Consider the following 14437-nt stretch of genomic DNA (forward strand, 5'->3'; position numbering starts at 1 on the left):
GCTTGTAAAGGACTGAACTAAAAACATTCATGTTGACACATGTGGGGAAGTTGACGGTTCGAATGCATTTAAAAAGTGATTTATTGACATAAAGAGGCTAGCTGGTCTGATACGGTAATTTATTAAATGTGGAATTTTTGTTTCCCATACATAAAATGAACAGGCCATTAACGTCTGGTTTCGTATAGATTTTATAAGCCAAAAGAAATGTGAATTTTAAATGGGACACATTATTTCGTATTAAGAGAAAAGTTATTAAAGATTAAAAATTAAAATTAGCAAAATAGTAATTGAAGCGTGTCGCCACAGTACCTACTGTGCACCCTATTAAATGATGTTAAATAAACGTTTCTTGCTACTACCAGAGGCGTACGACAAGTAAACGTTAACGATTGCCACTAACGGAATTGCTATTTTAGTATAATTTTTGGATTCTCTAATACTTTCCACGTAAATAATATACTCTTCATTCGTAAGGATAACATCCTTAGTTTTCGAGATATTTGAGGTAAAAATGAAGGGGCACGACGCATTAAATCAAAATATCTATGCCGTTTCATTTTCAACTCCAAATATCTCGAAAACGAATGACTTTATCGTTGCTAATAAAGAGTATATTATTTACATAGAAAGTAATGGAGAATCTAAATATTGCGCTAATATAGGAATTCCGCCAGTGACGCAGAATTTTAGAAGGGTCAACCATTCACTATCCCTGTCGTAGCCTCTGGTAGTAGCCAGAAACGTTTATCATAATTTCGTAGGATGGCAATATAATGATAACGTACCTACACTTTCTGCTTAGTCTGACAAGGATATTTCACATACGTTTAATGTAATGGGTAAAAATAGTTATTATATTTTTAAATAAAACACCCTGTGACTCAGTAACGAGCCATGTTTTATTTAGGTGATCTGGGTTAAATCTTAATATTTTGAGGTCTATCATCAATAACTCAGAGATTGGACATTCTTAATGAATCACCCTGTATAGAATAAACATACCGCAGGACATTTTATGATAGTACTGAAGCGGTATTTCAACAAAATCTTTGAAGGGATTAATTTCTATATTTGCAAACAAAAGCTAATGTCATGTTAGTCAGAATAGAAAGGTATACCGGAATTTTATCACAGCTCGTAAGTGGTAAATAACTTTTTAAAAAGTTTCATCGAAGGATATTTAGCGGTATTTATACAAAAAATTCGCAATACAGTCATAATATGATGAAGCAGAGAATACTTAGGTAAGAGTTACCCTGGTTACAAAACAATATAATTTCTCAGAAAATTCATGTGCAGAATAATTTTAATAAAATTTAATAAAATAAACTTAAATTTGACAAGATATAACGTAGCTACTGAATTAGACACATTACATAATTAGTAAATAATAAATATGCTTCAAGCTACACACTGTATTTATACATTTTAAATACAGGAATATAAAATGATACTTTAAAATTAAAAGCTTTATTGACTTTTGTCCAATAGCAATGACAAATAAATTAGAAAATTAATTTTAACAAATTGTCAATTATGTGACATAATAGATACGAAATGTTATATTTTACGTAAATAATTGGACAAATTACATATATTTTATAACATTTATTCAACTATTGAAATGTAAAATGATAAACATAGGACATAAATAAATAGCAGAATAAAATTATTAAAATAGAATAACGTAATGTTATTACTATAAATCTAAAATTATAGCGAAACAATAATAATTATTATGGATTTACATTATGGTTTCACTAATCTCGTAAATGACCAACATAATTCCAAAAAATTCAACTGATTATTCTCCTAAATTTACATAGTATTGTCACTAAATAACACTTTTATAAAAAAAATAATTTTTTATTTTAGCCCAGTAAATGAACGGGAAATTCGGCGATACCTTGTTATTTTCAGGGGCAACTCCGAATTGCATGAAAATTTGGATTTAGGTTCTACTTACCCTCCACTTCAAAGTTGAAATTGTGCCGTTGGTTGCTTTTACTTGGGGGGTGACAGTCACCCCTTCCCGGGGGTGAAAACACATACGTTCAAGATAAGACCGGAAATGGATAAATTGACTGATTTGAAGCAACTTTTGTTCTATAGAGTTTTTTACTTAAGTCAACACTTTTCGAGTTATTTGCCATTGAAAATGTTGATTTTTCGACAAAAAAACTACGTTTTCAGACGTTTTTTCGCAAATAACTCAAAAAGTAAATATTTTATCGAAAAAATAGCCATAGCAAAAGTGTAGCTTATAAAAAACCCAAAAAAATGGTGTATAGTCTGTTCGCTAACCTCAGACGCAACTTTCTAGATATTTAAGTCGGTAATTTTGCCAATTTTAGTAAAATTGGCAAAAAATAATTACTAAATAGTTAATAATCACTAAATAGTTAGTAATTTCGCCAATTTTTGCAAAATTGTCAAAAAACAAAAAAATTATCGACTAAAATATGCAGCCAGTTGCGTCTGAGTTTAGCGAACAGACTATATCAGTAAAGTCTATCAATCAAATAAAAACAAAGTTGTAGCTGATGAAAAATACGTTCTTATTCGTCTAATTCCAAATCGAATCTTTCAAGGTAAAATCACCGAAAAATTAAGTTTAAAGTGTTTATAAAAAGCTTTGTTTTAATTGTTAACAAAAGTTTTAGCATTAAAAATAAGCGAGTTACGCTCAAAATAAAGTTGGCCCTCTTTTTTTTTTGGTAAAAATCATGAAAATCTCGCCGTGTTTAGCTCCCCAAATGAAATTAATCGCTACCGCTTTACAAACAATTTACTTACCTATATATTTTTTATATGATCTGTCAGTCTCACCGGTTTAAAGTGTTTATTTTTGAAACTGTTATAATTGAGAAAGCTTGAATGGGTCACTAATCACGAGTGTATGCAAATTTTGAACAGCCATATATTAACCAATTTTTGTCTTACGGAGAAACAAAATGAAACTTGCATATTTATAATAGCAAAACCTACATTTTTTTACTCGTCAAGATTTTTCTTATCACTAATAATTTTTAAGTTATTTTGAAAAAATGAAATTTTTCAAAAATTTTTAGAAATTTTTTTTTTTTTACTATAAAACCAAATGTTTTCAAAACTAAGCACTTCAAACCAATCAAACTTACAGATCATATAAACGATACATATACAGTTAAAATAGATGGTAAAGCCAAACGATTAATTTCATTTAGGGTGCTAAATAGAGGGAGGTTTTCACGATTTTTTTTACCAAAAAAAAGGGGCCAACTTTTTTTTTTCACTGTAACTCGTTTATTTTTGATGCTGTAAACTTTTGTAAAAAAACAAATAATAAGCTTTTTTCGATACTTTAAAAATGTTAATAAGGTTTTCCCGAAAAACGCTTCTTTCTTCGGTGATTTCGCGTTGAATTATTCGATTTGGAATTAGACGAATAAGAACGTAATTTTCATGAGCTACAACTTTGCTTCTACTCAATTTGTAGACTTCACTGGTACACCATTTTTTCGTTTTTTATAGGCTACACTTTTGCTAAAATATCTTTTCAATAAAATATTTACTTTTTGAGTTATTTGGGAAAAACGGTCTGAAAACGTAGTTTTTTTGTCGAAAAATCAACATTTTAAATCGCGAATAACTCGAAAAGTATTGGCTTACGTAAAAAACTTGATAGAACAAAAGGTGCTTAAAATAAGTCAATTTATCCATTTCCGGCCTTATTTTAAACACGCGTTTTTCACTCCCCGAGAAGGGGTAAATGTCACCCCCCAGTAAAAGAAACCAACGGCACAAATTCAACTTTGAAGTGGGGGGTAAGTAGAACCTAAATCCAAATTTTAATGCAATTCGGAGTTGCCCCTGGAAATTACACTCCAAAACGGTCATTTATTGAGCTATTTCCACGTTTTTATTATTTATAGGAGACAATATAAACATATATTATAAGCTATTGATTATGTACTTTAGAAAGGAACTACAACGTTAACGGGGTTTTATTGTTTCATATGGTCAATGGACTTCTAAATATAAAAAAAACCGCGGAGTGCTACCATTGAAAAGGGTGCATTTTTGAGAAAGGGGTTAATTAGTCCCTAGACGCAGGGTACATTGGGGTGAGTTCTATGCACTTTTGGTACCAGCACGTCTACAGAAAAATTGTTCCAGATTAAATTTACTGTCGAAATATTACCTTTTAAAGTCAAAAATATGTTTTTTTACAAAAATATGTTCCAAAAAAAGCAAAAAAAGACACGAAAGAAAGCAATTTTGTTTTCTGCCCCAAAACTTTTTTCCACGGGGATATAGGTACACTTCGCGTCAAAAAAAACTGGTACAACTCTTATAACCGAAAATCGTGTTTTTCAAGTTGTGTAAGTTGATCTTGTCATAAGTATCATTCTAATTTCTAGGGCAACGTTGCCAGTTCAACGAAAATATTATATCAAACTAGGTAAAAACGGGGCTGAGCGACAGACCGCATTTTTTAATATACTAAAAACTAAAACAATGGTAATTTTCCGTCATCTCAATTAAGTATCCATACATTGATTCGTGTTTTATTAAAATTTATGAAAATATTTCAATTCAAAAATAATGACAGATATAAATCTTGACATGACTAAATTATTATGTTTAATGTCAAATCGAGAGGTGTGATTGGTTTCTCGTAAATTGTTGGACAAAACTGCATTAAGTTGTGTAGAATAAATAAAACACACTGGAAAAATTAAAAATTTAATTTGAAATTAATACAAAATGAATAACTTTTACGGTGAACAAGTATGGAATTTAAATATATGTATTACAATTCGAAATATACATTTTAAACGTTATTTTTTTGTATTTAGATTTAGTGCAATTCCGTTATCTGTGATGGCAACAACGAAGTGATTCACGAACAATAATTGTCAGTCTGAACACCGGTTTACATTGGGAAAAAAAGTGTACCAGTTTAATATGACGCGAAGTGTACTTATAGGCAATGCTTCAGAGAAAAAAAACTTTCATCCTTTCTCTTTAAAATGACGTTTGGTAGAACTTTCTATAATTTATAGTTTCGGAAATATGATTTTTCAAAGTTCACGGCTCACAGCATTTTTTGGCCATTTTCCCCATTATTTCGCAAACATTTTGTTCTGTAACTTTTTTCTACGCATGTCTAGGTATATGCGATGGTACATTTAGTAGGAAGAGAAGTCAGTTACCATTAAAATGATCTATTGTATAAGGTTATACCACAGGTTGTACGGCTATTTTTAAGCTGTTTTTTTAAATTTTTATACTTTTAACGATTTTTGATTTTGTTACGGTTATTTTTTAAATTTTACATTATAACTTTTTCTCTTGCACATTTAGGTAGGTATATATATTGTCGAATAAAAAAAGAAAGCTTATGTTTTTATTTTAAAATGGTGTACATATTGTTAAAAATTCCAGAAATATTTTTAAACAATATCCGTAATTTGAGAAAAATTTTGAATTTTTTTTTGTAATTAGAAGAATATAATTGCATATTAGAACATAATTTTTAACTCCAAATAACTTTTCTTAATAACACTTCTCCATATTGTAAAAAATATAAAGATACTTTACTCTTGAGCGAAATTCATATTTTTTAACATAGCTCATATACTATTAACAAAATTTGATATTTGATTATTGCATCTTAGGTTTTAGGCTATGCAGAGCATTTTATGAAGAATAATTTTTATTCATAAAATTAATAATAAAAAATGGATGAAAACCTTTGGATCGAAAGTTTCGAATGGTAGTGAGTTCGAATCCCACCAGGGTCAGGAATTTTTTCATTTATTATAAATTAATAAATGAAAATAGTTTCTGTCCTTGTGGGATCGGTACTCACCGGAGGGACCGCAGACGTTCGGATACAATTAGCGTCTCTTTGCAAAGACAATGACGTCGACTTTGCAAAGTAACAAGACACTTACTCAACACACACACTTCACATTACACCTGAGTTAGTGATAAGTTATACAATTACGTGGCTAAACGTTCTAGTTCTAAACCAAGGCCAGAATCAGAGAAAAAAAATAATAATAAAAAAGTTTTCCATTATGGTTACAACTTAGTGGGACATATTGCATGTGTATATGTCACACTTTGAAAAAGCATATCTTGTTTAAAAACAGTCCTAGAATTTGTACAATACACCATTTTTTTTTAAGTAAAGAAAATAAGTTTTCGTTTGTATTTAGCAATGTACATACTTAAATGTAGAAGAAAAAAGTTATAATGAGAAATATAAAAATAATCGTAAAACATAGCAAAAATCGTTAAAAGTATAAAACTTTGAAAACCCATATCTTGCTTAAAAATAGTCATATCACCTTCTATAGTAGACCATTTTAAAGGCAATTAACTTCTCTTCCTACTAAATGTACCTAAAGCTGCGTAGAAAAAAGTTACTGAACAATGTTTGCGAAATAATAGGGAAAATGGCCCAAAAATGCTGTGAGTGGCGAACTTTGAAAAATCATTTTTCGGAAATTATAAATCTTATATATTTCTGTCTAACTTCATTTTAAAGAGGAAGGAGAGAAGTTTTTTTCTGTGAAGAAATGCCTATACCTATATCCCCGTGAAATGTGGCAAAAAACAAAATTGCTTCCTTTCGTGTTTTTTTTGCTTTTTTTAAATATATTTTTATAAAAATTATATTTTTTACTTTAAAAGGTGATATTTCGATAGTAAATTTAATATGGAACAATTTTTCTGTAGACGTGTTTGTACCAAAAGTGTATAGAACTCATCCTAATGCACCCTGTGCCTAGAGACTAGTTCACCCCATTCTCAAAAACTCACCCCTTTGAATGGTAGCACTCCGCGGTTTTTTCATATTTAGAGATCCATTGACTATATGAAACAATAAAACCCCGTTAACATTGTAGTTAACTATTAAGTGGTGAGCGGCCGTGGAGTAACGGCATAATCGCTGGCCTCATACGCCAGTGTACGTGGGTTCGATCCCTGCCAAAGACAAACCATTTTCATTTCCAATAATGACACGAGCCGTCTCACCGTGCCTCGGAGAGTACGTTAAGCCGTCGGTCCCCCTGGGCTAGTGTACATCGACACTAGTTACTTAAAACAGGGTTAAAGATGTAATTGGCGCTGGAACTATCCAAAAGGATCTCCCCGGCAAAAATGCCATACGATATTATTATTATTATACTATTAAGTGGTTTAATAGTTAATAGCCTAATGCTTTGTAGTTAATAGCCTAATAAACTATTTTGTTGTTTCAATTCCTATGTCATGAAAGAATTTTGTAATAGATTTTTTCTACAACCGTGTTAAAAATGCAATTTTTAGCACTTCATACGAGCGTTAAAAATGCTACTTTAAGGCACTAGTGCTTTAAAAATTTTAAGGCACTGCAGTTCGTATTTGGGACCGTGCAAGTTCCGCAAAGCGACCCCTATTTCTACGCTCTGCAACTTTATTCGCACTTTTAATTATATTGTCCAATTATATTAGTCCTGGTTACTGGATAATTGTCAAGGCCATAGCCCAAAAAAATAATAAGAAGAAAAATAAGATTCAGGTTATGCTATCAAAACGTAAACAATTGTATGTAGTAAATAAAATTAGTTATTAAAATGCAGTACTGCAAGCAAAATACAATTAATTAAATTTACCTTTATATAATAATTGCATATCATATCAATATTGTGGAGCAATATATAATTTTTCTGCTTCAATGACAGAAGGTATGATATAAACGTCAATTTGACAATTTCAATTGACAATATGAATTATTTAAGATAGTTGCAATATTTCTCCGCGACTCGCGCACGGTCGTTTCTCGTTTCCCTTCCAAGTACTTGCACACCGCGATTTTGATGTAATGTCAAAAAAATATAAAAATGGAATGTCAGTCAAGTTCAAGTAAAAGTTTTTGTAGATATTGTCATGCATATATTTTTCTAGAAAAAATATTGTATGATATGCGTGTTAAAAAGTACATTTTTAAGGCACCCATGTGAACTTTCACATGCATGCCTTAAACGTGTACTTTTAACACTTATATCATAAATAACTATATAAACTGATATAAATCAAAGAAAATTTTTAAAATGGTAAAAAATAATGAAACATGTTTCGAAAGAATAATTGTGATAGTGATATACCTTTTTTTATTTATTTACGCTGCCACCACAAGGGTTATTAGCGATCCAACAAATATAACAAAAGTAAAGTTAGTAAAAATTACAATAATTGATACAGTCCAGAGTCTTTAAGATAACTTATTGTGTTATTAACGTTCATATTTACTTCTAATGCTTCCTTCATATTCTTTGGGATAGTGTACTTGTCTCTTGTTGCTTCATATGTTTTGCACTCAGTTAACAATTGTGCTTCACGGAGAGTGTTAGTTGTTTCACAGTTTTCACACATAGTTCACAGTTTCACAGTTCGCGTAAAGAGGTGTTTATGTGTTAGGTTGCTGTGTCCCAGCCGCAAACGTGTTATTCTCACTTGGTCGGGTCTGTTCGCTGTTGGTTGGAGCCACGGTTTCACTAATTGTTTGATTCCTTTGAGTTTATTTTGCGATGCACTCCACTTATTTTGTCACGCACTTAACGCTTTATACTTTATTTTTGACTTCAAGTCATCGGAAGAAACCTCGTTAATAAGAATGGAGTCCTGGCTGACGGATGCTAAGCGGGCTAGTAGATTTACTTCTTCATTTCCTTGTATACCTAAATGTAATGGGACAAACTTAAAGTCGACAGTGATCTTATTTTTATTTAGGATCGCTATTTCTGATTGGATATGTGAGGCAATTGGATTATTGGTTTGATAGTGGGAAGGAAGCTTAGTGAATCGGTTATTATGAGAGACGGGGACTGTTTCGACTCTTTTATGTGGATAAGTGCTTGTAATATTGCATACAACCCTGCAGTGAATGACGAAGTAATAGAATTGAATTTAAATTTGAATGATGTATTGAGTGTGAGGATGGCTGCACTAACACCGTCTGATGATTTGGATGCGTCAATGTATAACTTATAGTGATTTTTATGTTTCCATTTCTATTAAGAATGATTGTTTGATCAGGTCTGTTATAGTCTCACTTTTTTGTATATACTAAGGTTAGTATTAATTTTGGGAATTAGTATTAACCAAGGTGGAAAAGTTGGGAAATTTGTTGGGAGAATTTCAGGGAATTGAAGATGTTGGTCATAAAGGTTTCTTCTAACTCTTTCGTAAAATGGTGGATCTAATCTTCTTGCAGAGAAAGTTTCTTGAAATCGATCTGTGAACGTATTGGTATAAGTAGGGTGTTCTTTATTACTGGCTATTTTAGAAGCATATGAGAGAAAAAGATATTTGCATCGTAAACTTAGGGGTGGTTCACCTGTTAAGCATTGTAAACTTTCAACTGGTGTCGTTCGAAACGCACCTGTAGCTATTCGTAGAGCTGTGTTTTGAACAGTTTCTAGGGTTTTTAATACTGATACTTTGCTTGATGAATAAACTATCCCACCATAGTCGAGTTTGGATCTAACTAAAGATACATGTAATAGTTTAATTTGATCTGCTCCCCAGTTTTTGCTGGAAATAGTTTTCATAAAATTTAATCCTGCTTGGCATGATTTTTAAAACCAAACCATACCTAAAAATCGGACATTGTCTGTGAAACTGAGGGTTTGGTTATATAGCTTCAGATGTGGAGTTCGAGTGTTATGTTTTCGTGTGAATAGAATACATTTAGTTTTTGTCGGTAAGAATTGTAATCTGATAGACGTAGACCATGATTCTAACTGATTGATTGTTTGTTGTAAATGTTTTTGTACAGATGTAGAGTTTTTCCTTTGGCAAATAAAACTAAGTCATCAGCGTATAGTCTTCCTTTGACAATCGGTGCGCATTGTTGAAGTATGTCGTTTATGGCTATTAGGAAAAGGATTGAGCTTATAACTGATCCTTGTGGTACTCCGTTCTCTTGAACTTTTTTATCTGAGTTAACGTTGTCTGATCGAACTATGAAGCTGTCTTCTAAGTTTTTCGATGATAGATATATGCATATTCTACCTTTGATATACGGGATGCGAAAATTATATTTCTTGGTTCTATATGCTGACTCAATCCTTCAAAATAGTCATTAATTGTACAATTTTCTAGAGTGTTAAATAAAATAGCTTGATCTGGGATTAATATACTACGTGGTTGACTAACTGCTTTTGAGTATGATGCAATATGTGGTGGTTGACTGGAAGATGACATATTTTAATGGATTTAAATTCAAACTAAAACCGGTGCTATTTTACAGCTTTCGGTGTGATACCAGTTCATGGAAATTGGATAATATAAAAATAATTGTCGTGATTTACTTAAATATTTGAATTCAGATAGATGAAAATAATACATGTTATCTACTAACAATTCCAATATTCTGCATACAAATTACTTTCACTTAGTTTTTACTTTAATTACTTTTAAATTTGCTTTAGTAATTACTATTTAACTAGCACTATAATTGAGTGCCAAAAACACTTGTTATTTGGTCGCTGGTCAAACATCGAATCGCTGTGATATACCTTAATATAGCTAATATTATATTAACTTAATAAAATAGGAAATATGACTATGCTAATTTAAGTAAACTAAAAAAATAAAAAAAAATAGGAAGCACCAGGGTTTGAACCGGGGACTTCTCGAAGTGCAGTCGAACGCTCTACCACTGATCTATATCCGCTATTGACTTACGTACTTTACAACAGGATCTAAATGTCATTAAAATAACTTAAAAACCAAAATAAAACTCAATGCATCCATGCAAAAGCTGTTAAATATTGCATTGTCATCGAGTTCTGAGCTACTCTGACAATTTCAGATGTCTGGCTAGTCGGAAAGAATATTTAAAATCGATTAAAAAATTTTTGTGGACACAGTGGAAAAGAAACAAAGAACAAGTGAAGTATGTATTGTTATGATCTGCTTCTTATTAATTTTATATGAATTATTATTTATTTGATTAATTATTTAATTGTCGCAAATCATACATAAAAAATGAATAAAAAATCTCAGGGTGCCTTTTTATGATATTAAAAAAATGTCTAAATTAGCAACATATAAAGCAACATATAAAATAAACATACAGAATTGTCTTTTATTTATCAAAATCAATACTCTAAAAATCTATCAAATGTAAAACCTGTGGACACATATGTCCGAATGAAATTTTTACCATTTAAATTTATTCTAGTTAAAAAAAAACAATTTATCAGTTTGTTCCCTATGACTTTGGTAAAACAAACTAAACAAAACAATTTATGTATTCGCAAGATCACCTATACTTCCTATTTACTTTTTAAAATATTGGAATTTTAATTCATATGTTTTTTACTCAAGATTTTAGTTTCTGAACATAAAAATATCTTTCACATAAGTTGACTGACCTTTTGCTTCACTCACTCTGATGTCTTCTCGTGACCCAAAAACAGCTCTCCCTCGTTGACTATGTTAAAGGCTACTCATCAAAGCCCTCTCCGTTCTCCAGCTTCAAAACTATCAGCATACCAGCACCAATTCTCCAACAAGCCGGGCGTCTTTTGACACGTACTCCATTCAAACAAAACTCCAAAAATTCTCTGATCTCCTTCTCACAATAATACAGAGTCAAAGAGGTATTTCGTCTCAATTTGATCTGTCTCTCGTTCCACTTTTCAACACTATTCTCCACTATCAAACAGCCACTGGTACTTGCTAACTATCTATCCACGAAAACGTCGAACTACTCCTCAGCGATGCCAATAACATAATGACTTCTTTTTCAAACTCACTCAATCATTCAAACCACTTTTCCCCTTCCAACTTGCCAAGAATCAGAAACATTTCTCTTTTCCATTCGACAAACAAACAGTCATTTTCAAAATTATTCCGACCATCCTAATTACTTTCGGGGAACCCTACAATATTTACTCGGGTTAAAACAAAGATATTAAAATTCCAAACTTTCTTTTAAACCATTTTTCTAGAAAATGATAATTACCTCTACCTGTGGATTCTATAGTTCCCGTAATAAACAATCTTTTTCCATTTTAAATCTAAATACATCGTCCTTTTCACTTTAATTATTCACAAAAGTCTTTAATGGTTGATCGGAAAGCTCATTAAAAAAGAAATCCACTTACATCCAAACTAAATTCTAATAAATATTTACAGATCAATATACAGGGTGTATTAAATTTATGTGCCCTCGATATTTAAAAAAATTTTAATTTAATTTTCATTTTGCCTTTGATTGATAAATTGAAAACACAGTAGTATATAAAAACGTTTTAGTAAAAAAACGTGTTAATAAAAAATAGTACAAATCGATTATCTAGTATCTTTTTAATTTGCAAATTTCTTTTACTTATTAGATTACTTTCAACATGTGTGTCAAAACAATTTTGTTTTAGGTTTTACATATGGCTAATTTGCATGGAATTCATTTAAGAACCGGCTGCCATTGTAATCCTGGTGGTTGTCAAAGATTTTTAAATTTAGAAGCAGCTGATGTCATACGAAATTTTAAGGTAATTATAATTGTGATCAATGGTATTTTTTTAGTTCTAATTAGACGCAGGTAAATAATTGAAGCACTTATTATAAAGGATGCTTGAAATGCCAAAGTAGGCAAAGGGAAATGCGAACATTTGATTGGAGAGTATGGACTTGGCGAAGGCAATGAAAGAAAACAGGTTGGTGGAATTTGTCCAAGAAAAGAAATACATAGTAATAAAAACACATTATCAAGCTTCCTTGAAAACGTGTATTACGTGAGATAAAAAGAAATAAAACTAGTCGAGTTGGGAAATTTAGCGATATTAACCAATAAATTTACATTATATTGATTGTTTCCAATCTTTACACGTATCAGAAAAAGAAATCACAATCATACGACCTACGTATGCTAAAAGACCCTGACACGAAAATGAGGGTCCAAGCCACGTTAAGCGAGCAAGTGACTGCAATTAGACACGCATCGAACGAAAAACAAATGATCAAACAGATGACCGAAATAGTTCAAAATGTAAAGGATAGACACTTAAAGGCAGGTAAATTAACCAAGAAGAAATCATGGATGACAGATGAGATCCTGAAACTAATAGACGAAAGAAGAAATGCAAAATATGACCCCGACACATACAAAACAATCAATATATCAATAAGAAGGAAAATTAGAGAAGCTAAAAAAAAAGAAGCAATGGAGAGATGCCAAGAAATTGAGATTCTACAATCAAAGTACGATAGTCACAATGTACATAGGAAAGTTAAAGAACTCACAGGTGGACTAAGACGGAGACAGAGAGGAAATCTAACTGATTCTGACGGAAACATCATCTTAGATAAACAGAGTAAAATTAGAACGTGGAAAAAATATCTAGAAGAACTATTTGAAGACCAAAGAGATAACACCTTTGAGCTAGAAGAAGAGGTAAATGATGGACCAAGATTATTACAGCAGGAAGTTTATTCTGCCATAACACAGCTAAAGTATGGCAAAGCAGCAGGTCCCGATAATATACAAGCAGAACTACTCAAACTGATGGACAATGAATCAATAGCAATAATCACAAAGATATTCAACAACATATACAACTCTGGACAAATACCAACAGAATGGTTGAAGTCTGAGTTTATTGCACTTCCAAAAAAACCAGGAGCCAAAAAGTGCGAAGAATACCGTACGATAAGCCTGATGAGTCATCTCCTAAAATTGTTCCTAAAGGTAATCCATACGAGAATTTACAAGCTATGTAAAAGTCAAATTTCGCCCAACCAGTTCGGGTTCATAAATGCTTTTGGTACGAGAGAGGCTTTGTTTTCAATACAAGTCTTATTCCAGAGATGCAGAGACGTAAATTGCGACGTATACGCATGTCTGGTTAATTACGAGAAGGCGTTTGATCGAGTACAACACGCCAAGATGATGCAAATACTAAAAGAAGCAGGAATTAACAACCAAGATCTGAAAATAATTAGAAACCTTTACTGTAATCAGACTGCAAACCTCAGAGTTGACGGCGAACTCACCCAATATGTCAAAATCATGCGTGGAGTGAGGCAAGGCTGGATTTTGTCCCCCCTAATTTTCAATCTTGAAAACTGAAAAAGGTATTCTACTAAACGGGTACCGGCTAAATAATATCAGGTATGCGACTTTAATGCCAAGATAGGAAGAGATAGAGGCGACGATTTAATAGGCCCGTACGGTCTGGGAGAGAGAAATGACCGAGGCGAACGACTATATCAATTTTGCCAAGAGGAAGATATGAAAATATCTAATACCTGGTTCAAGCTACCACCTAGACGCTTATATATATGGAAAGCCCCAGCGGACCGCCCCGAGAGTATAGTTCGAAACCAGATCGATTACATAATGGTTAACAAAAGATTTGGATCATCAATAACTAGAACTTGTACA

The 14437-nt window shown here is 31.8% G+C and overlaps 1 protein-coding gene across 6 annotated transcripts in view; it reads left to right on the top strand.

The window, feature by feature from the left end:
- The window catches only part of LOC126883294 (molybdenum cofactor sulfurase 3), a 167854-nt gene that overhangs the window by 110654 nt on the left and 42763 nt on the right, over positions 1–14437 (top strand). For all 6 annotated transcript variants that reach the window (XM_050648649.1, XM_050648654.1, XM_050648650.1 and 3 more), the window contains one exon: positions 12429–12545. In XM_050648649.1, the coding sequence (XP_050504606.1) occupies positions 12429–12545 (117 nt within the window). The remainder of the gene's footprint in view (positions 1–12428; positions 12546–14437) is intronic.

This window comes from Diabrotica virgifera, chromosome 4 (genome assembly GCF_917563875.1).
Source record: "Diabrotica virgifera virgifera chromosome 4, PGI_DIABVI_V3a".
Taxonomy (NCBI): Eukaryota; Metazoa; Arthropoda; class Insecta; order Coleoptera; family Chrysomelidae; genus Diabrotica; species Diabrotica virgifera.